At 44.7% G+C, this 24,049-nt stretch overlaps 2 protein-coding genes across 2 annotated transcripts; one reads left to right on the plus strand and one right to left on the minus strand.

Annotated features, from left to right (window-relative positions):
• Positions 1 to 778: 778 nt before the first annotated feature.
• On the plus strand, positions 779 to 3,532 carry LOC136166373 (olfactory receptor 10AD1-like). The gene is made up of 2 exons (XM_065932508.1): positions 779 to 783; positions 2,566 to 3,532. Exons 1-2 carry the CDS (start codon positions 779 to 781, stop codon positions 3,530 to 3,532), a joined length of 972 nt encoding a protein of 323 aa, XP_065788580.1.
• A 12,131-nt stretch (positions 3,533 to 15,663) lies between these two features.
• CCDC184 (coiled-coil domain containing 184) lies at positions 15,664 to 17,819 on the minus strand. The gene has a single exon (XM_065932152.1). The coding sequence runs from the start codon at positions 17,409 to 17,411 to the stop codon at positions 16,824 to 16,826; it is 588 nt and encodes a 195-aa protein (XP_065788224.1). The 5' UTR covers positions 17,412 to 17,819; the 3' UTR covers positions 15,664 to 16,823.
• Between the last annotated feature and the right edge of the window lie 6,230 nt (positions 17,820 to 24,049).

Consider the following 24,049-nt stretch of genomic DNA (forward strand, 5'->3'; position numbering starts at 1 on the left):
CACATAGCAAAAATTTCTGATGTCCAGTCTTAGAAAATTCTTTGCCAGAAATATTTTCAAGGACATCTTTTATGTTATAGAATAATATGAGCTTATTTGAAGCTAAAGGAGAATTTAGCTTTATTTTTCTGCTGGTATTTCTTCAACTATTAATAGTTATAAGAAAATGTGATTTCAAATCAAGGTGCTAGAATTCAGTTAGTTATCACAGACAAAATTAAAAATCCTAAGTAAAAATAAACACTATAAAAAAAGTGAGAACAATATAAGCTTACTAATAAGTGGAATACATGAAATGTAAAGTTCCTCACCTATTCTACAAAGTGCAGTACACACATAACTTAGTGCCTGCATGCTAAGTTGCTTCAGTCGTGTCTAACTCTTTGCAATCCTATGGACTTAGCCTTCCAAGCTCCTCTGTCCATGGGATTCACCAGGGAAGAATACTGGACTGAATTGCCATACCCTCCTCCAGGGGATCTTCCCAACCCAGGGATCGAACCTGCGTCTCTTTTGTCTCCTGCATTGGCAGGTGGGTTCTCTACCACTAGCCCCACCTGGGAAGTCTACATAACTTAGGAATATTATTTAAATAAACATTCATCATCCATGGTATAGATGACAGAGAACTAACAAGGCCATCACACAAAACTTCTCTTCCAGAGTGGCCCACCAGGTCAGACCATCCTCTCTGGACAAGTTCTTCAAACACCATGAGTTTCTCTGTTATTTGTCACAGTAATTCAATGACAAACATCATTACCAGCCAAGCAACAGAATGAGGTAGGATGTGATTTTCAAGATATTACTGTCCCATTTGCTTATACAATTGTTTGATTGGTTAACTCCTGATTAACTCTTGTAGTTAACAAGACACCAGGTATCACAGAATATTCTTTCTAACGAACAAGCCACAAATAAACATTTGTACTCTTACAAATCATAATGATTCCATAGGTTGAATTTCAGTTTCTTATTGTCTGAAGTGTAGCTCACTTACTTCACTTGCCCAGACTCTGACCTCAGTTTCAACAAGTCCACTGCACCCAGGATTCAAAGCCACTTCTTGGATTAAACAGTTCTTTCTGCCCCTCCCTACTCATTCTGGGCCCCCAAGAGAGGAATTTTCAGGGGATCACTCAAAGCAGCTATGATGAGAATGGCCTACTGCCCAAACACTGCCTGGACCTGTCAGGAAACAACTACAGGGATTCCAAGCTAAAAAAAGTGGCAGTAATGGCATTGGTATGTTTTAAAGTTAAATTAGGTAACTGAAAGATTTAAAGACGCGGAGAGCAGAGAGGAGTTCAACCAGAGGTAGCTCAATGACAGACACCCACCACCAGAGATGAGGAAGGGAGAGCAAAAAGAAGAGAGAAATGGAAGTAAGTGGAAAACCATGGGAAAGACAAAAAGAGAGGAGAAATGGAGTGTATAAAAAGGAAAGGAAGAAGACAAAATGAAGAAGAGTGACTGGCAGAACTGAATGTTGAGAACAAATACACTGTCTATAAAAATCTGAAAGTGAAAGATCTGTCCGATATATCCTAACTCCAAAACAGGATGAAAAATAGGAGATATTTAATATGAACATAATGACTTCCTAAAAACTGCAGTGAGAATAGAGCGTGAGAATTCTGGGTGCTCGTTCTCTGATGACAGAGAAAAGAACAAGATTCACTCTCTATTGGTAAAGGGACAGCTGGAAGGTGTCTGAACGTCTATCCAAAACGACTGAATTTGTGCCCTGTGCAGAACTTCCCTGTTCTCAAGGGGATGGTTGAATCCTTTTACCCAGTTATGTATTGCCCTAAATTCCCACCCCAGCAGGAAAACTGTCTCCTATGAGGAAGCACGCCAGAGCTCACCACCAGGCCCATCTCCAGCATGCCTGGCGTGGGTGGTTAATGCTGCAGCAGCAACCACTGGGAACCTGAAACTGGAAAGAAGTAGGATGATTGGGAAGAGCTGAGTATGATGTTTCAAGTTATGCTAATCATTCTCATCTAAGGGATAATCCTGAGAGCTGGCCTATTTTTATTTTCTCTAAAAATTCAACCCATTCATTGTTTTAAATAGATACTATACTTGAGCTTTTTCCTTTCCTAGAAAAATACATCTTCAAATGTCTCTCAAGTGCATCTTCAATATGATCTATGAACTAACAGCTACCATTCCCTCCTCTGAAATACTCCACTCCTCTGTTTGGCATGGGTTCTAACAAACTATCTTGTTTTTTCACCTCAATTTGATTAAAGGCTAACCCTTCCACATTGAAGATATTGGAACAGATACTTGACTTGAGCCTGAGTAAATTAGAATAAAGTATAACCACCCCTGTCTTAATTTTTGATATTATGATTCCATAGATGCACCTATGGTGACCCTGGCATTTTCACTGCCCTTTAACACTGCCAATTACATAATGTTTACTTAAGTTACAAAACATTCATCCATCTTTTATGTTACATCCACTAATACTAGGTGGGTTTTTGTACTCAAGTGAGTACCTTGCACTACTCTACAGCTGTCTCTCTTGTGCTTTCTCTGTCCCTCCTCCTCAAGTGGATCCAAACCAGTGGACCTAAGGAATGGCAGCACCGTGACTGAATTTATCCTCGTGGGCTTTGAGCAGAGCTCCCCATCCACTCGGGCATTGCTCTTTGCCCTCTTCCTAGCCCTCTACAGCCTGGCCATGGCCATGAACGGCCTCATCATCTTCATCACCTGGACAGACCCCAGGCTCAACAGCCCCATGTACTTCTTCCTTGGCCACCTGTCCTTCCTGGATGTCTGCTTCATCACCACCACCATCCCGCAGATGCTGGTCCACCTGATAGTGAAGAACCACATTGTCTCCTTTGTCTCTTGCATGACCCAGATGTACTTGGTCTTCTGCGTGGGTGTGGCTGAGTGCATCCTCTTGGCTTTCATGGCCTATGACCGTTATGTTGCTATCTGCCACCCACTTAGCTATGCCCACATCATGAGCCGGCAGGTCTGTGTGAGACTGGTGAGTATTGCCTGGTTCTTTGGGCTGATCAATGGCATCATGCTTGAGTATATGTCATTCCGGAATCCCTTCTGCAGAGACAACCACATAGAAAACTTCTTCTGTGAGGCCCCCATAGTGATTGCTCTCTCCTGTGGAGACCCCCAGTTTAGCCTGAGAGTCATCTTTGCTGATGCCATTGTGGTGCTGCTCAGCCCCATGGCGCTCATCGTCATCTCCTATGCCCGCATCCTGGCCTCCATCCTGGGCAGGAACTCCTCTTCTGGTCGGAGCAAGACCTTCTCTACTTGTGCCTCTCATCTGACCGTGGTCATCTTTTTCTACACCTCAGCCATGTTCTCTTACATGAACCCCCGTAGCACACACGGTCCTGACAAAGACAAGCCTTTCTCCCTCCTCTACACCATCATCACCCCCATGTGCAACCCCATCATCTACAGTTTCCGAAACAAAGAAATGAAGGGAGCAATGGTGAGGGCCCTTGGGAGGAGCAGCCTTTCCCAGGCAGAGCCTGTCTAGTGGGGAGATGCCTGGAGAGGTAGCTTCCTCCTCCAGTCCTGAGAGTTGGATAACTTTCCTGTGCTGAGAGGTTCCAGGAAAGAGCATTCATAGGTTTCTTTGCACCAGCATCAGGCCTGGAAGATCCTATTAATGTCTAATGCTCATCTGTCTGATGTACCTTTAAGCACTGTGTTCTCTTTCCTCTTTCAGGAGAGACTTAGAGACCTTCCTGAGTAATTTTCTTCTAAGTTGTCATAACAGGATCTATAAGTACACTTAATTCCATTTCATTTTCTTTGTATAGCACTTCTATATGCTCTTCCCAGTCTGAGTTCTGCCTAGACATTTAGGAGTAAACTTTTTCTTTCAACTTAAGCTGTTTTTCTTTCTCACATTTCATTCTCACTTCCTGAATCTTCCCTCATCCAGTCTGCTTCTATATGAGAAACAGTAGAGGAAGAAAAAAGAAAAAGGTTATTAGGGAGCAGTTGACATCAAAAAAGTTAGAGAAAAGAAGAAAAAGAAAAACTAGGCATCATCAGTCTGAACTTTATCGTGTTTGCCTCCACTAGCCAATGAGGGAGAATGTGCAGCTGCATTTGGTGTTATGTTTACGCTTCTGTGTGTTAGGGAAGGGCAAGCAGGAGAGGCCGGGTATCAAATCTCCTCTTCCTCAGTCCTTTAGTTTCCCTAAGTACATGACTATTTGATATTGCTCTTTAGATTCAAGTATTGGTTTGGCCAAAAAGTTTGTTCAGGTTTTTCCATTATGGAAAGACCTGAATGAACATTTTTTGGCCAACCCAATACTAAGTACCTCTACCAAGCTTCTCAGACTACCAGTTTCCTTCCCTGTTACCCATACTCCTAAACAACTCCCCTTTCCCTACTGCCTATTTTTCTCAACCATCTTTCTTTTCATTCCAATTCAGTACTATTCCACCTTATTTCCTTATGGTAAGTGGGTCCACTCCATTCCTGATATATTGTCTCCACACTACCCCCACCACTGCAGATGGCTTGCTTAATTTGCAACCCTTCCTCTCTTGGCTTAGCTTCTCTTCTTCATGAAACCCAGTGTCCCTTGAAAGGGCATAATATTCTCAGCTGTTCTCTTTCTTTGCAAATTGCATCCTCCTCATACACCTTTCATAACAGATAGGAAAGAACGGGGCATAGGCCTGTGCTTTGTTTTCTAATGCTACTTCCTTGAGATGAAAGCACCTCACTTGGGATGCCCTCAAATAGATATAGTGATACAACCCTTTTCACATCCTGACATCACATACTAACTACCCTTCACCCCACAAAGCTCTACTCCTCTGAGTCCAACTGGTGAATATCTAGATAACAGAGAACACGTGAGCTGCACTACTCAGTCAGCAAGAAAGGAGCACCACTGTCATCAAGAAGAAACAATAAACACAGGACCTAAACATTTACATTATCAAAGAAAAACTACACCAAGGCAAGGTGAAGAAGGCAAGAAAGACTTTCTTTAAAGCTACTGCAGTAGGAAGGAGACTAATTCAAGACTGGTCAAACAAGTGGCTGGGGAGTATGAGCTGCAGTCTGGGGATCTTAGGCCTGTGAGTGGCAAGTGCTCTTACCCAGAGTACTTTGGAATGACAGACAGCGCTCACAACAATTAAGCACTTCGGTTTTAACAGATTTAAACTTCACAAAACCCTTTAATAGTACTACCTCCATTTTGGGAAGCAAAACTGAGGACCATAGAAGTTAATTTGCTCAAATTCACTGCGCATTTCAAAAGGCTTAGTTTTTCCCAACTGGTCAGCACTACCCGAGCACGCACTCCTTAAGAGGTAATCAAATAACTATCCCCAAGAATGGGGCAATCTTTATCTTGAGGAAGTGATACTAAAATTATGCCTCAAAAAATAAGTAGTGAATTAAAATCAACCCTGAATATTCATTGAAAGGGCTGTTGCTGAAACTGTGGGCCACCTGTTGCGGAGAGCAGACGACCTGGAAAAGACCCTGATGCTGGGAAACACTAAGGGCAAAGAGTGCAGCAGAGGATGAGATGGTTATAGCATCACGGACTCAATGGACATGAATTTGAAAAAACTCCAGGAGATACTGGAGGAGAGGGGAGCTTGGCGTTCTACTGTCCATGGGGTAGCAGAGTCCTCACAATTTGGCGACTTAACAACAAAGTGAATTAACAGACAGAAAATGGGTGTGGCACTGCCACGGACTTAGAATTCCAGGAAAAAAGAACTCCCTGATTCGTCATTAAAATGGTTCGTTCAACGTGTATGACAACAGGCCAGTGTGGCCAGGAATGTTGAAAAATCAGGCTGCGTGACCTGGAACTGTCTTCTCTAAGCAAAGCACTTTCTGGTTCAAGGTTCCGAGGTCCAAAGAGCCCCAGCCTCAAACGGGAACCTAGGCATGGTGGGGAGCTGGCCTTTAGCGGAAGAGAAGCCGCCGCCCTGGCCGCGTTTCCCCCGCCACAGTCTCTGCCCTGGTCCCCGGTGGCATAAGAAGAGCCTCTGGGTCCGCGAAAACTCCTGTAAATGCATTAACTAAAAGTCATCCCGAAATGCGCATCCCTACTCATCTTCCAATGCGAAGCCACTAGTCGCCGGACCGCACGACCACGCTCTAAGGTTACCACACCCCGGCCCAGGGACCGTGGGAGGGAAAGCCAGGAATTCTACCCAGAGTCCTGGCTCAGCCTGCCCTCAGCTGTAGCCCGGCCCCAGGTTCCTTTCATCTAAAGTCGGCGCCATGTTTCCCAGCCCGCTTTGGCGCCGCACCACTAAACTACCCAGCAGGCCTTGGGGCCCTGACCCGATTGCAGCCGCCGGAAGGGGTGGGCGTGGCCCGCGCTACGAACCTGCGGCCAATCAACTTTCCCCAGCCTGTTAGATCGCCGCTATAGCAACCAGTGAGCGCCTTCCCCTTAGCCTCCCCTCCGGGGCTGGAGAGCCCGAACCACACCACTCTGGGAGATTCCAGCTTTTCCGGGAGACTCCGCAGCCGCCCACCCGCGCTAGTGACGCGGGCCTCAGGCTTGGGATACCCTCCCAGCTGAGTGCCCTTGTTGAAATGCCACGCCCCTTTGACGAAGGATGAGATGGGATGGGGGCGGAGCAAGGCTAGAGGCTGGCTTGAGTAGATCTTCGCGTATCACGTGCAGTTACCTTAGCTCCCATCCTTCTCCGCGGATCTGTAACCTCGTTCTTTCCAGGCGTCATCGCCCGTTTCAGAGAGTTGCATAACTGTTGCGTTCTTCTTCCTCCTTTGGACAACGGCAGTGTTCTCTGAGCTTCCTTACCTCACTTTTCAGTTACAGGTTCCAGGAAACCTTCCTTGCTCCCTTGACCCTTCTGGGTTCACTGGACTTTCTTTACGGTCCTTTCATGTTTTTTTTCCTGACCCTGTACTGTAATTTACTTTTCTGTCTTCCCCACTAGTCTGAGATTCATTTTTGAGTTCATAGCACATTGCCTGACTATAGGTGGTGCTATAGGTCTGGTTCCTCGGTGAAATCTTAAGCAGATTCCTGATATATTAACCAAATAAAAGCAAAGCTGTACTGATAGGAGTAGAGTGTCAGTGTCCAAAGCCCTGGACCTTCAAGGAAAATCCAAAGGCACCATAATTAGTGACTTAAAGTAATCAGTTTAGTATATATGGCTGATCCAGGACATGGAAATTAAACATACCTAGAGCCTCCCAGAACACCCTTAAAAATCTCATTTTAGGATTTCAGATCTGATTACACGTGTTTATTTTTATTTTCCAGTCTAAAGACCTAGATAGCTATTTCTCTCTTCAGTTTAATTTCTGACCCTCTTCACCCAGCTCTGGGCTTTGAGGCTAAGCTGTATGGACCACATCAACAGATTCCCTTACCTCTGACTTTATTGGATTCAGCCAATGATAGCCATTCCCTTCTTCAGGGGATTTTCCCTACTCACGGATGGAACTGGAGTCTCATGTATCTCCTGCATTGGCAGACAGGTTCTTTACCAGCTGAACCACTGAGGAAGACGTGTCTAGTGTTTAGAATTGTGTTTAAATATGCCCTCGGAAAATATTTTGTAAGCATGTATTCTTAAATGTACTCCAAAGCTACTGTTGTATGTCTCATTCTGTGCCTTACTTTTTCACTGAGCACCGTTTTTCATCTCCCTCCATGCTACCAGGGGCTAGCATTTAATCTGTTGCTTCAGTTTGATGCCTGCTATTCCATGATGTGCAGTATTCACTCACAATGTTGTATCTATCCATGTCTCCACCGATGAACACCCACGTTGCCCCCAACTCCACTCCACTACAAATAACCTGCTAAGAGCATTTTCCTGTTAGTCCCCTACTGGACTTGTAAGGAATCTGTTTTATATTTCTTAGGAGAGGAATTGCTGGCCATATTCGTCTATTTAATGTATCCAAGTTATACCAATTTGCTTTCCAGAAGTGATGAGACCAGTCTTGCAGCAGTGCAAGTTTCTACATTTCTACATTCTGACATTAGTAATTATATGGATTCCTGATTTTTGCTCTTTTGACAGATGTGAACTGATATTGTTGCTTTAATTTGTATTTGATTACTAATGATTTTGATCAAATTTCCATATCCATGTTAGTGTTTTCTGTTCTGTAAATTGCCTGTTGATATTATTTGAACCTTTTTTTCCCTATCAGGTTACTGTCTTTTTCCTCTTCCTTTGCAGGAGTTCCATATATATTCTAGGATGATATTACATCTTTGTTGGTTTTAGACAAAGCACATATTTTCTTCATTTTACCTTCTGCCTACTGTCTTTGTCCATAGTGCCCTTTATAGAACATAAATCTTTAATTGTTTTGTAATCAAATTCCTCAGTTTTTGCCATATGGTTTGTGCTTTTGAAAGCATTGACATATGTGGACTACTTAGTTATGCCTCCTCTGTGCCTGGCATCTCTAAATCTGAGTTCACTGGAGGCATCTCTGTAATCCTTACACCAACTCCTCTTCATTGGACTCCAGAATATTTGCATTGACTGAGTTTTATTCTTAAGAGAATCACATGTTCCTTTAGCCTTGTCTCCCATATAATCTCAGGTTATGAAAATTGTATCATTTAACTATTTGAAGTTAAGCTTCCCGTAATCCTGGACACACATCTCACCTTACCTCCTTGGCTACCAGGGAGAACTAAAATGGCCTAGTACTGTCTTTCAAGATTTCTTTCACTCTCATTCCACTTGATGAAATTCATCTTTTGGGGTCAAAATTAGACCTTGAGTTGCAAACTCTTCCCTGCCATCCTCTTCCTTATGAAAGATGCTATTACACTAAATCAACATACCCCTCAGTCCTGGATTTTGGCTTTATGCCGGTTTCAGGATTTGTTCCTGGAACCTATAATCCAGTTTATCTGTTTTGACAGGCTCCAGCACATTATTTCAATGATATTACTTACTTTCTTCTCCTTTATCTTCACCTAAATAATTCCTTTCTTCTTTCCACTCTCAAAGACAGAAAATCCCATAAAAGACTCTATTTTCTTGATGTAAAATACTACTTTGACTTTCTCTCATTTCTTTTGTTTTTATTCCTCCTACTTACTCCTTTAAATCTCTTTTTTTCTTTCCTTCCTTCCCTCCCCTCCTTTCCATTCTGAATTTTACAAATACTGAGGGCCAGGGCTGGCTTTCTGTAGATCATAGCAAAGAAGCTACTTCTGTCTCAGAAGCAAGTTCCCCACAAATATGTGGTATGTGTCACTTGACTGGCCATTCCTTTCCAGTTGTACCTCAGAACCCAGTTCTGTTTCTTCAGAACAATGAACTGCACCTTTCTTCACTGCCATGGTCCAGGCATAGAAAGCTTGGTTGACCTCATCCTACCAAGTTTCTTTATGTACATGACATTTTATTTTCCTCACTGTGTAAAAATTCAAGTTATATTTTATATTACTTGTACTTTGAGCACTGATGTAGAGGCTATATGTACTTTTTTGTCCAACCCTTTTCTACTTACTTTTTCAAGAGAATTATGGGATGCCACCTCAGCTACTGCTTTTCTTCCAGTGTTATATTTGATGTCCTCTGTTCACATAAAATTTTGTGAACATTTTTTTCACTGTTTTCTCCATTTTATCTTGTCATCCCCTCCCACCCATCGACTCCCAACACACACACACACACACACACACACACACAAACACACACACACACTCCATTCCCATTTTGAAACCGAAGTGCTCTTAATTCAGTTAACATTGCTCATAGAAAAAATTTTCTGAAAAACACTCTATTCCAATTCAAGAACATATCATTCCCTCATCTTTAGGCTGTGAGCAAGGTAAGGACATGGACCTTGACTTCTTGGAGCCTGCCCCTGTGCCTGTCACTTTCCATGAGACAAGGTAGGCAATTGGTAAATACTTGCGGGTAGATTGACTCAGTCATGGTCCCCTTCTTGGATGTATTTTTCCATCATCCTGATAAAAATTATTTACTCAAAAATGAATTTTGAATTTCCCTTTTTATTCTCAAAGTAAACTCCAAGTCACCATAAGCTTCGCTTAGCATATTGTAGCTACTTAGAGCAGAGTAAGATGCAGAACCATTTAATAAGGGGAAAAACCCTGATTTCAGACAAACATGGTTCTGGTTGTAATGCTGTCATTGATTGTGCAAGTTTGCACATGTCATTCCATCTAATACTTTAGTTATAACCAATGATATAATGTTTATTCACTATAAACCCTCTTAAAAGGATAAGATACATTTTTATGAAGTAGTTGAGATAGAAATAAGGTAAATTCCCCTGACCAAAAGGTCTCAGTGTGAGAGAAACTATTTTATAAGCAAAAGAATTTGCTTGTTTTTCTGTAAGAATAACAGGCAGGAGTGGGAAGACAGCAAGAGAAGGATAGGGTGGAGGAGTCTGTGAAAGGCATAAACTCTTCAGTGGGCACTTTCCTTGTGATCTCTCTCCTATTCTTGCATGTGTGTGAATGTGTGTGTGTGTGTGTGTGTGTGTGTATTCAAGTTTACAGTAAAATTTTTATATGCCTAGTAAGATCATATTTCTTGTTGAAATTTCTAGTGAAAGTGCTGTTTTATGTGGCCCGTAATTGATAAGGAGGCAGCTTGCATGATTTTGGGTGTGTGGATGCAGAGGGAAGGAGAAGCACAATAGACCATAAAACATGCAGAAACTGTATTGCATGCTGTGGAATTCCCAGATTTTGGAATTGGAATTTGGGCCAGATTTAATCAGATTACTAAGAGATATGAGTAGTCTCTTCAGACATAAGGAGTTATACATAAAGTGGCAATATGATCATCACTAAGGTTTCTTTCAGCAATAACATTTTGAAGACTCTAAGAAATAGTGACCTTTTTCTCAGCTCTAAAATCCTGTAATTTTCCATTTGTCTATTTAAGACACTTTTAGACACTTTAGTGATATTAAAAAGTTCATTTTCTAAATAAGCTCTTTAAATAAGAAACTATAAAATATGTGATAAGAAAGCATGGTGATAGTTGAATTGGCAGTATTTTCTCTATAATGACATGACACACAATCAGTACTGCCTTAAAGTCAACATAATAAGATTCAGCAACTATAAAAATTAGAAGGCAGTTCCAGCTCTAAAGACATTCATAATTTGGAAGGGGGAATAACAAGCATAAAGAACAGTAGAAGTTAGGGAAAATAGAGTAACTGTCCCTCAAAGAGGTATAAACAAAAAGATTTGTATGTTTAAGAAAGAAAGAGATCACATTAGAAAAGGCCGTATGGAAGAAGTAGCCTTTGAGAAGGGCCTCAAAAAACTGATAGGATTCCAACTGGCAGAGATAAGATGGAGTAGGAATAATAGCAAAAAAATTAGCTTCAGGAATATGGGCATTTCTAGAGAATGATGAATAACACATTCTGATTCAAGTGTTTATTAACCCTTTCTGGCTTTAAGAATTTTATGGAAGCTATGAACCCAATTCCTAGAAATAAAAGCACAAATTTCATAATCAAAAAGTTTTTGCATACTCTTTCTGGAGATTCCTATTACAGGTAGCATAAGGGAGAGGAGAGGAAAGCAGCCTTGCAGTACATCCCATGAGAGCTGGTGCAGGTAATCAAGGCTGCAGAATTTCCTTTTCTGAAGAAGAAATTTGGACCTGGCTGCATTTGGGAAGAATGGTAAAAGAAATAGAATCAATATTCAGGGGGACACAGGGATACGTCTAGGTTACTCATCCAGAGATTAAAAGAGCTGTGATATCTTAGGGAATCATTTCTAGCTGACTGCATGATACAGGTTTGCGGCTGATGTCATGGGGTCTAGAAAAGGTACCTGGGAAATGAAATGTTTGGGTTTAAAAGTATGCCAGGACCTGATTGGGGAGTTTGACTACCCCCCCCCCCCGCCCTGTATTTTATGCTTAATTCAGGAAATAATGGGACATGATGCAGATTTTTGAGGAGAATGAACATTCACAGCTGTGGTTTAGGAAAATGAATATTTAGAGCTTTGGTTTAGGAAAATCAATCTTAAGGGTTATGGGTGTGTGGGAGGCCAAGGCCATTTAGGAGTTCATTGCAGTTGGCTTTTATACCCTTTAAATACATCCTATTTATTCAGTTCCCTTTCTGTCCTCACCACCCACTATTTGGCAGAGCCAGGACTTCAGTAAGCATTTCGTGGTGCTTGCTGAATTGAAAATCGTAAATTTACTTTGAGGGTCCCCTTGTAATGTCCCTATTACTCACCAGATGGCACCATTACGGCATTACTTATAGAGCAGGCTTCAGTCTAAAGCACAGTGCTTCCAAGCAGAAACTATATTTCTTTGAGGGAATTCACCTTGGGACAATCTAGAGGTGAGGGGCAGGGGGGTGACTGTGGAGTGGATGGTAGCTGGAATGAAAAATTCAAGAATTCTCTTTCTACACTGTAAATCAACTAAACCTCAACTTTTAAAAATATTCCTCTTGTACTTTTACATATCATTTCTTATTGTAACAGAGTATCTTGGCTGAATTTCTATTCCTAGGCATATAGATGGCGAAAGATGCTTAGAAAAACCTGCCTTTTCAAAGATGCAGTTTTCTGTCTTGTAAGAAGTATTAGACTCAAATATATCTGGGAAAGAACTGTCCCTTAGTTCTGGGAATAGTTCTATGTGAGCCATTTTGTTATACATATCAAGCTGAGACCATACTCTGGTGAAATTGAGGCCACCTAAAACTGTATATTTATGTTGCAAGCCAGTTTGCTTCTTAGAAAAATAATGATTTCTCTAGAACAGATTTTAGTTGCACCATGCTAAACTTACAGTTTATTTCTATAAAGTTGTATGTTTTCATTTTGAGATTCAGAGCTAACCCTGAGAGATTTCCTACCGTGAGATAGGAGTGCCAGAAAGAGAAAGAATTGTGATTACTTACAGGCAGCTTTGCGGTGAGCTCAGACCTGAAGTGCAGCACAGAGCTATAGGGATGGGGGGACCGTCACCTCACTGGCACACATCAGCAGTGCTCTGACAAACTCCCAAGTACTCAAAGACTTGGATGTGATGGTAGACAAGATTCTTAGCACATTCTAATGGGTGTCAGTATAATTTGAATTTGTTGAATAAGTGGTGTGTAATCAGATTTATGGAGACTTCAGTTCAGTATAGGAAATACTCTAGAGGCCCCAGGAGGCAAAGGTGTATCAGTTCAGGCAGGGTCATTCCTTCTTTGGTATTTTTCAAATTTAAAAGCCTCATTACCATTTATTAATAGTTAAGTGGTCCTTACCTTTTTACTTAATTCTTACGGTTTTAGAATTAAATTGAAATAATAGATCTCTCTAGAGACTATACAGACGCGGTTTTGCATCCAATTTCAAGGGGTTGTGGCCCCCTGAAATTCAACAGTGACCCCATGCACGAGTCCCAGGTTAGAAATCTCACGTGAAACTGATTCATCAGATGCATTATAAAGAAGAAATGCCAGAGGAAAGTGGGGAGTCTGAAGAAGGGAGGAAGGAGGTGGGAGAGAAACCTGTGCTGTGTCCCTCTTCGATGCTGGTGCAGGTCACTGGAGACAATTGAAGAATTGCTTTTTCTGGGGAGATTTTTACCTATTTGGACTTGAGAGGAATCGCTAGAGACATTCTGGGGGCCCTGAGCTAAGGGACTGATGACACATTTTGGAGAGTAGGCATAGGAAGAATTGAATTGGCATCAAGGGTTAAAGGGCTCAACCAGACCATTCTACAGGTGCTGAAGGGTAAGCTGCCTTGAGATTCACGTCATACTCTGCAGAATCTGAGCTACAGGCAACAGGGGAGAGGCATAAGAATGGGGCTGTGTCAGGGAATATCTGGGAACATCAGCTCCTGCCTCTAAAGAAGCATGTGCAGAAGGCCATCTTCTCTGTGCCATTATTGTATTATCACCCACTAGACTCTGAAAGGTCACTAACCAAAACCAGATCAGGAATTACTTGTTCCAACTGAGAAGATAAAAACCGAGTAAAACTAACATTACTTCCTTTTCAGGACTCTTAAGACTCTTGACTGAGGACATAAAGGATTCTCTTCTCTGAAGATGAAATAATAGAGCAACTAATGGAGTGGGTTCCCATCTAGGGTTAACTCAGAAGACCTGGTTAAAGTCCTGGTTATGCAAAGTACTAGCTGTATGACCTTGACTAAGTCTTGGAGTCTATTTCTGGAACTGTTAAGTGAAAATAATAATAGTGCCTACTTCATATGGTCATTGGGATATAAAATTGGGCACAATGTCTGGCACAGAGTAAGTGTTCAATATATGATGGCTATCATTGTTTTTGGTGCTGAATGCTGGAACTGTAACAGAAAACTATCTTCCAGTCCTCAGGGACACTTCCTCACTAATATAGCTGCCCACTTTAGCTGCCCTCTCTAAGGCCCCAGCACATATTCCCTAACCACTGCACAACTCAAGCCACCCTCTGGTCATCTTATGTGTACAAAAGTCGGCTTTAGACCTTTTTGACCCATAATTACATGACATTTATGAAGAAAGTCCATGTCAGCTTGGGAATCTCATCATCTCCTTGACTGCCGTGAATGATAAGAGTTCTTTAGGTAGGGAAGGATTATATTAAACAAGAACTTCTAGAACCTTCCCTAAATAACTGTGTTTTCCCAGAGGAGCCAGTCAACACACCATCACCCCCTATCCCAAGAGAGCTATAAGAAAACTAACATTTGCACAAGATTTCTCAGGTGTCTTATTTTTCTCAATTTTTGTCCCCATTTTACACAGACAGAACTGAGTCTCAAGCAGTCATTTACTGTTGGATCTGAGATTCATTGCCAGTGCTCTTTCCACATCTTTGTAGCAACCAGCCACAGAAACACACATACACACATACATATACACATACCTACACGCATACATACACACATATGTAGGTGCAAGCATACACACACACACACACACACACACACACACACACACAGAGCACCCCAGCTCATTATTCTCCCAAATTTTGTTTAGAGCAGCCTTAGGAAGGCTCCAGTGCCCAAAGGAGCAGACTAGAGCTGGTGTCAGGCTAAGCCCCGGGGCGGGGAACACCTTACCGGCATTCTCCACTAAAGGCCTGAGGCAGTTTTTGTGGTTTCCCTTGTGATGTGTCACTCTACTGCCAGAGATCCCAGGCAACCCCTCCTGAACAATGCCCCCTCCCTACCCCTCCCATGGAACAGGAGTCATGCCTACCATGCCAGGACTCCAGTTTGGAAATCATCTCCTGGGAACCAGGTGCTCCACTGAAAAGAAGTCTCCTGCACATCTGGAGTGCTGGCTACTAAAAAACTCTTGTTTGGGAAATCTCAACATGTACCCACTCCTTCCTCAGTCCAGCTTGAGGTCAAGGTCCAGGATGGAAGTGACAGCAGGTAGAGACGGCAATGCATATCCCACTCAAGGCAGGGACAGTCAACTCCTTGGAACCAGAGGCGAGAAGAGAGGGGAGGCATGGTCCCTGCAGTTCTCACTAAGCCTGTGTCCATGCAGTGGGTCCAGAAGCCGCACCCTGCCATTGCCTTAGTACCAGTCAGCAAGGAGGGGAGATGACGCCTCTTTATTAAGGTTCACACCAAGGAAAGCATTGAGAAGGGATACATGGAGGAAGAGGAAGGGCACACAAAGTCACCACTTGCGGAGGTGGGAGGGAGGCATATCAGTTAGGAACCTCAGGACAGCTGCATGCTTCATGCCCTGGTTGTGGGGGGGCAGAGGAGAGGGGAAAGCGTCATGAGAGCCTGGGGCTCACAGAAGGTCTGAAGCCCCCTGAACCTAACACCAGAGCCACAAGCCCTGCCCCTCAGGGCTCACACACTACTACACAGGTCAACACACATAACGCACACAAGACATTATGGAGGCAACACCGAGAGTCAGCGGGCAGGGAAGTATTGACAGGAAAAGGAACTGAAGTTAAGCAGGTATAGCCAGGAGAGAGACAGTTTTTGGCTGCGGCCCCCAAGAGTCCCTCAAATGTCCCCTAAATCTGGGCTGTTGCTGAGCAACCCCCCCCCCCAAGTCTCTGCCTGTGAACTGGGCTCTTTGTTCTCTAAGCCCCAGTGAGTGGATAAAGCAATCCCAGATGAAGTCAGTGACAAGGCAGGATCCGCTCTGCATGCAAAATCCTAGAGGTTGAGCTATAAAGTCTTCATGCACATTCAGAGCCAGCTCCTCCCAGCCCAGGGGCCCTCGGAACCCCATTCACCCAGATTCCTAGGGCTGCAGTTCCCTCCTCAAGCTTCTTTTACCAATCAGCAGCCGCAGAGGTCTGTGAGGGGGAGAGGCTTCTGCAGAACGCTGAATAGCTTGGATTTCATCAGAAGGGTAAATTTTTCTGTTGCCAGAACAGAATACCCCCAATTCCTTAATTTCTAGGTAAATCGTTAGAGATTATTTGCCATAGTCCTAGATAAGTCCTTTTTCAGAATAGAAAAAGCAGAATTTTATTTACACAAGTCAGGGGTTCTCCTGTTGGCTGGGGCGGGGGAAAGGGCAGGGTAGGGGATTGGATGGGAGTCCAGAGGTGGGCGCTTCCTCTCCCGGACGGAACCTCACCTTTCCGCAGTTTGCTACTTCTCGCTTGGTGAGGCAGAAAGAATTCTTGATGCTCCCAAAGTCCTTCACCCTATAAATGCTTCCTCAAGGAAGTCTCTTCTGCCTGACCCACAAGAGCCCCGGTCGGAGTGAAGCACGCTGCATCGCGCCGTTCAGTCTCCTCATGCACTCGGAAACCCAAAGTCAGCCAGGGAAAGTAGTGCCCCCTCGGAGTCCCCTCACAGAGAGGCCTCGCCCTCCAGCTGCAGCAGGGTAATGTCGGGCAGATCGAGGGGCTCCACAAGTGGCCCGTCCCCCCCCAGGAGGCCAGCACAGGGGCTCTCCGGGCGCTCACAGTGACTAGTGGGTGTGGCGGAGCTGGGCATCTCCTTTTCTTCTTCATCGTCGTCCTCCTCGTCCTCTGGATCGCGACCCAGCAAACCGCTGTCCCCGATCCCAGGCGAAGGGGTCTCCGGATCTCGGCGGGCGCCCGGGAAGCTCCCCTTGCTGCCGACCACGCCCAGGCCACCCTGGCGGGGCGCGGTGGTCATAATCTGGCACATGGAGACGATGGCTCGCTGGTTGGCGCACACGTCGTCCGAGAGCACCTGGATGTGCGAGGCCTGCTCGTCCAGGGCCCCCCGCATGGCCCTCACGTCCTCAAACAGGGCCTGCAGCTGGGCCTTCAGGTGCTCCATCAGTTCCTTCATGCCGCCGTTGTACTCGCCGGAGATCACGTCCCCCACGGCGGGCACGGTGGACACCTCCAGAGGGGCCGGCATATCGCCGCCGTCCTTGGTCATGATCTCCAGCAGACCTTCCTCCATTGAATGGCAGAAGCGGGCGGTGGCGGCTCGGGGTCCGGTCCAGCCCGGCCTCGGGGTGGGGGAAGGTACGGGGAGGGAGAGAGGTGCCCGGAGGGGGTGGGAGGAGCCGAGGGAAGAGGAGGCTCCAGACAGGGGTGGAGAGGTGAGTCCCGGGCGGGGGATGCGGGCAGAATCTAGGGAGGCCGGGAAGAGCCGGCGGAACAAGGACCGGGTTACAGTCCCAGGGCCGGCGTCTCTCGGGCTCGCCCCGGGGCGAAAGCGCCCTGCCCTGCCTCGACTCCTGAATTGCACCCGTGTCAGCGCCGCCCTCTGGGCGCCAAGAGCGTCAAGTGCCCGCCGGTTCCCTGGGTCACAGGAGCGCTCGCCCAGGTTGAGGCCGAGGCCAGGAGCGGGTCGACCTCGGGACTCCCCTCGGCCGTTAACGGGCAGCACCCGCGAGTGTGGTTGGAAGTGACAGGGGCGGGTCTCCCAGCGGCGCCACGGATGCTCCTCTGTTTCCAAGGCGACGCACTGCACGTAACTGACGTGTGTCTCCATGGCAACCAGGAAGTGGAGCAGAAAAGGGAGGACGGCTGGGAAGCTGCAGTGAGGCTCTGGATTCTGAGCTTGCGGGTGGAGCGGGAGGGGAGGGGACGCTGCAGTGGCCTCAGCTGAGACTGAAAGAGCGTGTGGCCGCAATGTTTAATAGGGAAGCATGAGAGAGCAGTTTGCTGCATAAATACCCAGGTCGGGGAGACATCGTCCCTCCCCTAGTCTGGGTGGTAGACACCGAGCGAGACTACCCTGGAAGGGTTTTCACCTGCCCGCAATCCTTTCCCTGAGAATGGCTTTACAGCCGAGTGCTGCTTCTCTGTCCTCCTGCAGGAAAGCAGAGAGGGTAGAGAGGCCGATGCTGTTACCCAGACTTGAGCTGGGTGCGCCGGCGCCCTGGAGCCGGCCCCGCCCGGCCTTAGCGGTGCAGAGGCGCAGGAGGGCACTACGGAGGTTTCCGTCACTCCCTTCTGCTGCTGCAGTAAATCAGCCCTCGCTGTAGTATCGAAGCCGAGAAAAGATGGAATTCCCTCCCATATGAGACCCAATCGCTTCTACCCAGGGCACTGGGGGTTCTTTCAGGACGGTGAGGCAAAGTGCTTCAGTTTTGAGAAAGAAAGCTCCGTAAGAATAGAGATGTTTGTCTCCTCCGTGTCCTTCAGCACGGAATCCCCAGCACTTAAAATAGAACCTGGCGCATAGTTAAGTAAATGCTCAGTACATTTGTTGAATGAATGTTTTAACAAGAACCACTGTGTCCCATTCCCTTGTCCAGAGCTCTCCAGTTCACAGGTAGTGGATTTTAGGAGACATGAATTCAATTTTGTTTCGGCCATTTATTAGTTCAGAGACCTTTAATAAATCGTTTTTCTCATCTGTTAGTGAATCGGACTGGATAATTTTTGGTAATATCATATCTAACTTTGAGTAACACTGCGTCCGCTCACAGTTGAAAGGGTAAACTGTCGACAATGTGTGGAACGGATGGCGGGAAGGCCCGGCGGTGTGGGGGATTATGTAAGGGTAATTCCCTGTCCTCAGGCCCGGCATTTAGGTACAGACAGGCGCTGAATGTCTCAACTTTTGTGACAACTCCTTTCTCTTTTTGAGGAGTGGAGGGGGAAAGGAGGAGGAGGAAGAAAAGTTGAATTTAATATATTTACAGATGACTTCAGATTGAAAAGCAAACAATACCTGGGCAGCAGCATACTAATAATGACCTTAATAAATTGGAGAAGCCAAGTGATCAGAAACCAAAAATGAAGTTCACAAGAAGAAATAAATCTGGGGAAGAGAAATGATGTAACACTTCAAGATGGGGAAGAGCTGGGTTTGGGTGAGTGTTTTGTATACTAGTGGTTCAGTGATAGCGGATGGGTTACTTTGAGGTTTCCCTTGTTGCATACGCCAGTGATGAGGGGTGGGGCTGGCCCAGAGAAACTTTGCTGGCACTAAAGAACTTATTGACTTATTCCTTGTCTTACTGCTATTGTCAGTCTTGTCTTACTGCTATTAAAATAGAAATAAGTAAAAAAAAAAAAAAAAAAAAGGAATAAGTGGGCAAGTATCCTAAAGAGTAGAATGTTTAATCTAAGGCATTGTTAGTATAATAAAGTATTATACAATCCTTAAAAATTCGATATTCCAAAACAAATGTATGAACAAATTTTAAAAACCTATTTATGTTCTATATATTGTATTTTCTATGATTCAGTCTTATTTGCTTGCTCATTCTGTCTTTCCTTCATCCCACAAACTTATGACTCTCACCTTGGTTATCATCCCCACCTCTACCATGTACCCACAGGTTATTCTTAAAGCCGAGGAGAAGACAGAAACGCTTTTCCTTGGTTTCCCTAAGCACAGCCAAAGTGCACTGGTATCCGCAAAAACAGACTTTACCAAAAAGGAACTGTAGGAAAGTTAGAAATATACAAGACATACAAAAACAAAAACTGAGCTTACACAGCATGAGTTTCTGATCATACTATAGCAAGCATATTCTTAGAGCTTATGGGTTCAACCCTGCTTAACCTTACATTAAACACAGTCCCCATACAGTAGTCACTCTGCTGCTGCTGCTGCTGCTGCTGCTGCTGCTGCTAAGTCGCTTCAGTCGTGTCCAACTCTGTGTGACCCCATAGACAGAAGCCCACCAGGCTCCCCCATCCCTGTGGTTCTCCAGGCAAGAACACTGGAGTGGGTTGCTATTTCCTTCTCCAATGCATGAAAGTGAAAAGTGAAAGTGAAGTCGCTCAATCGTCTCTGACTCTTAGCGACCTCTTGGACTGCAGCCTACCAGGCTCCTCTGTTCATGGGATTTTTTCCAGGCAAGAGTACTGGAGCGGGGTGCCATTGCCTTCTCCGATTAGTGGCTCAGTCATGTCCAACTCTTTGCGACCCCATGGACTATAGCCTGCCAGGTTCCTCTGTTTATGGAATTCTCCAGGCAAAAATACTGGAGTGGGTTGCCATTTCCTTCTCCAGGGTTCAACCCTGCTGTTCATCTTTCCATGGAGGCCTTTGCTATAGTCAGAAGAAAAAAAAACTGGCATGATTTTCAAATTTTTGCCTAGATCTATTGCTTCACATCTCTTGACCAGCACTTCACATAGATGATTTCACCTTGCTAGCTCCCTCACTCTTCAGAGAGGTCCTTGCCTTCTACCTACAAAGACTAAGCCTGTCCCTAATACAGAGCTTTGTACATTAGCCTTAACCTTACATTAAACACAGTCCCCATACAGTAGGACCTGGGTTATGCCATCATACAAGGCCCTTTACCACTATTGTTGAGGATACCATGTATGTCAAGGCTTTCAGCATAAGATTACATCATGTTGCCCAGAGATGCTGGCATGAGGTCTGCTGAGAGTTCGGGGGGTCTGAGCCTAGAGGGAGGGGAAATTATTGGAGAAGCACGAAAGAACATGGGAAACAGTGCAGAGATCAAGGGATGTGGCTGATCCAGTCAAGTTCCAGGTCAGATATTTGAGAGCCAAGGGTAGGGTGGGGGGGTCTGGGGGTGTGGACTAGTCACAGGACTTGAAAATACAAGGAGACAATTGGTGCCTCAGATTCAGAACCAGATAATTTTAGGAATTCTGTGGGGAGTTGACCTAAGGGGACATAGGAGAAGGGTCTAGTCTCAGAAAAGCAAGGGGACAGATGCAGAGAGTGGAGCAGAGCCTCAGTCAGCTGGCTGGGTTACGGAACTGAGCTCTCTGGAAGTCAGTGTCCTGGGGTTTGTTGAGTGAGTCCATCCCCAAGCTGAATGGGTACTCTGGCCACATCATTAGAGTATTCACACACAGCAAGAAAACAATAACCCTTGTGCACGCTTCTCTGCTTCCTGCCTTTTTCTTGTCCTCTGGGAATCAGCTTAGCTGTTCTATTTCTTCATCCCAATCTCATCAGACTATAGGGGGGAAGAGACTCCATGCTGCATCAGTAAAGGTCTCCAGCAGGTACACCTAGTTCCAAGCCTTGAATTCTCACTATACCTGTGATTCTTAGTAGTCTATGCCATTTTCCTCTGTCTGCTGTCTTGTGTATCTCCAGTCTTTATTTTATATAACTTGTGTACTTTTTGCACTATAAATCCAGCTATTGTAATGAAGCTGCTGGCTTGACTCAGATCTAGAATGATGGCCAAAGTCAAGGAACAGCTGACTGCTGAACCACAGGTCTGCAATCCCAGACAGTGCTCCCCAAATGTAAATTTTATGGAGCTGAGTTGCCCTGCAGCCCATCTCAGCATGATACCACATCCAAAAGAAACACATCTAATAACCAAAAAGAATTAAAAAGCAATTGAGATTTTTATTATGGTCTCTGGAAAAACTCTAAAGGGGTTTACATTCTTAGCACAGAGCAAAACATCTTCTCTTCCCTCCTGCTCTATTCATCTTGGTCACATGACTGTAGCGGCTGCTACCCTTCTCTCTCCTTTCTCCCCAAACACCTCCAAACTTCCACTCAAGCCCAGCTCTTGCTTTTTCACTCCCCTGCCCCTTTACTTCTTGAGAGTATTCCTTTTCTCTTCTGCAAGAAGAAGTTCCTTGTCCTTTTCAGCTCTTTTGATTCTGTCTCTCAATCCCCCGTTCTGCACAGGTACCAGCAGCCCCAGCTGTCAATGACAGGGGTCTCCTTCCAAGAGGATAAGAAAGATCAAGAGACTGAGAATACTCACACTGTTGTGGATTTTGTCTGTCACATAGACTAAATTTTCCCAGCATAAGAGAGTGGTTTGCCTGGTGTTACAGCCAACATGCTTTGCTCATCTCCTCCACACTTGTACAGAGAAATGGGCATGATCATTTGCAAGAATCCTAAACTATATGAACCTCTGACTGAAGGGAGTGGGGTCCAGCTGTTCCCACTCTCTGATGTCTCTACTGTCACAGACATGGTCATAAGGTGACATACACAGATACACACAGTCACACTAAAGGCCTGAGCTAGACTTTCAGTTGCTTGCTTTGAGGCTTCAAACTAATTTTAGGAATCCCAAAAGTCACCCTTCCCCATTTCCTTCTCACCTGTATTAACTTTACTCAGAGCAAAATTTCCAGGGGAACTTTCTAAATTCTCACACAGTTTGCAGCACCACTGAAAATAACCTGTCATTTCAATTAAACCCTGCTTGGCTGGTTTTCTTCATTGTCCACTGCAACAGCTTCTCTTGTATCAACACTTGCCAAAGCTTTTTCCCCTTTTGGTGCATGTTTAGTTATTTATACTGTACCATGCTAGACATGACTAGTTCTAGTCCAGATGTCACTGGACAATTAGCCATAGATACAGACATTCCAAGATGACCTCTGATGCAGGGTCTCATGTACCCTCCTCATGCATCCTCTCCATGTATCTTTTACCCCCAGAAAGTTGCCCATAGCTTAGGGCCTGGTTTGTCCCCAAGTCAGTATCCTTATCAGGCATGAATAAAATTGCATCACCTGAGAACACCCACAGTTTCTGGTGCCATGGTGCAATTTTTCTTGGCAAATTGCCTCTCCCAGAATATCAATCAAATTTGGAGGAAGTTATGTCCAAGTGTCTGGACAGGGTATACGGACTGTGGTGTGTCTACCTCTGACTTCTCTTCCATTTAAAGAATTCTTAGAAATTGACCTATGCAAACTTCCAGGTCCCTTCTCACCTGTCATATCCTAAGAAAGTCTGTAGACAATATATCCAAAAATGATCAGGTCTCACTCTTACTAATGCCTCTACTTATGCTCTCTCCAGACTTCTCAGAAACTCTAAAAGTACAATTGAAAGTGGTTCCTACCACTTCCCTTTTGCTTTGAGGTGGTTTTCCCAGGGCCAACAAGGCACGCCAGCTGCACTGGTAGAGCGCCCACTGAGAGGGTGCACTATGGTTCTATTCAACACACACAACTACACTAGTACTGGTGATTGTATCATGAACAGGGTCCCCCAAATGTAATCCACATCTTCAGAGGACCACAGTGGTGCTGCACCTTAGGCAGAAGTGATGAGGAGGGCCCTTTCTCCAACTTTTTCACTGAGGCCCTGAAGCCCCTGGTTTAAGAAGTCTTACAGGAAATCAGCTCTGTCTTCTGTGGTCAACTACACACTCACAGTTTATAGACGCAATGCCTGTTTTGTTTGTTTCAAGGCATAAGGATCCCCTTCACGCTAGAACTCTCTAGTCCCTCTGCTTTATACATCTCCACAGCCATTAACATCTGTGATACTGTATTTTTACTTGTTTGTTTATTTATATATTTATTTATTGTCTTTCACCTCCCACTAGGTGTGAAGTGAAAGATCCCTAAACATCCATTAGGGCAGAGGTTTGGTTTTGCTCACTGCCTGGTACCTGGGAGGTGCCCAATAAATATTTGTTGAACAGATGAATGGATGAATCCATACCAAGAAAAATAAACATCTCCCTTAAGGACATCTAGCCTGCAGAGCTCCAACTCTGCCTTATCTTAGAGAGCAGGTTATCTTTGGTTTCAGCCATCTACTTCTATGATCTATGGCTTATGGTCACACAATTCAATGGCCCTTTTAGTGGCTTTCCTTGAATAAAGGAATACTTACTACAAGACACATGGAAGTCCCCACCTCTTGCA

The sequence above is a fragment of the Muntiacus reevesi genome, chromosome 4, assembly GCF_963930625.1.
Source record: "Muntiacus reevesi chromosome 4, mMunRee1.1, whole genome shotgun sequence".
Lineage (NCBI taxonomy): Eukaryota > Metazoa > Chordata > Mammalia > Artiodactyla > Cervidae > Muntiacus > Muntiacus reevesi.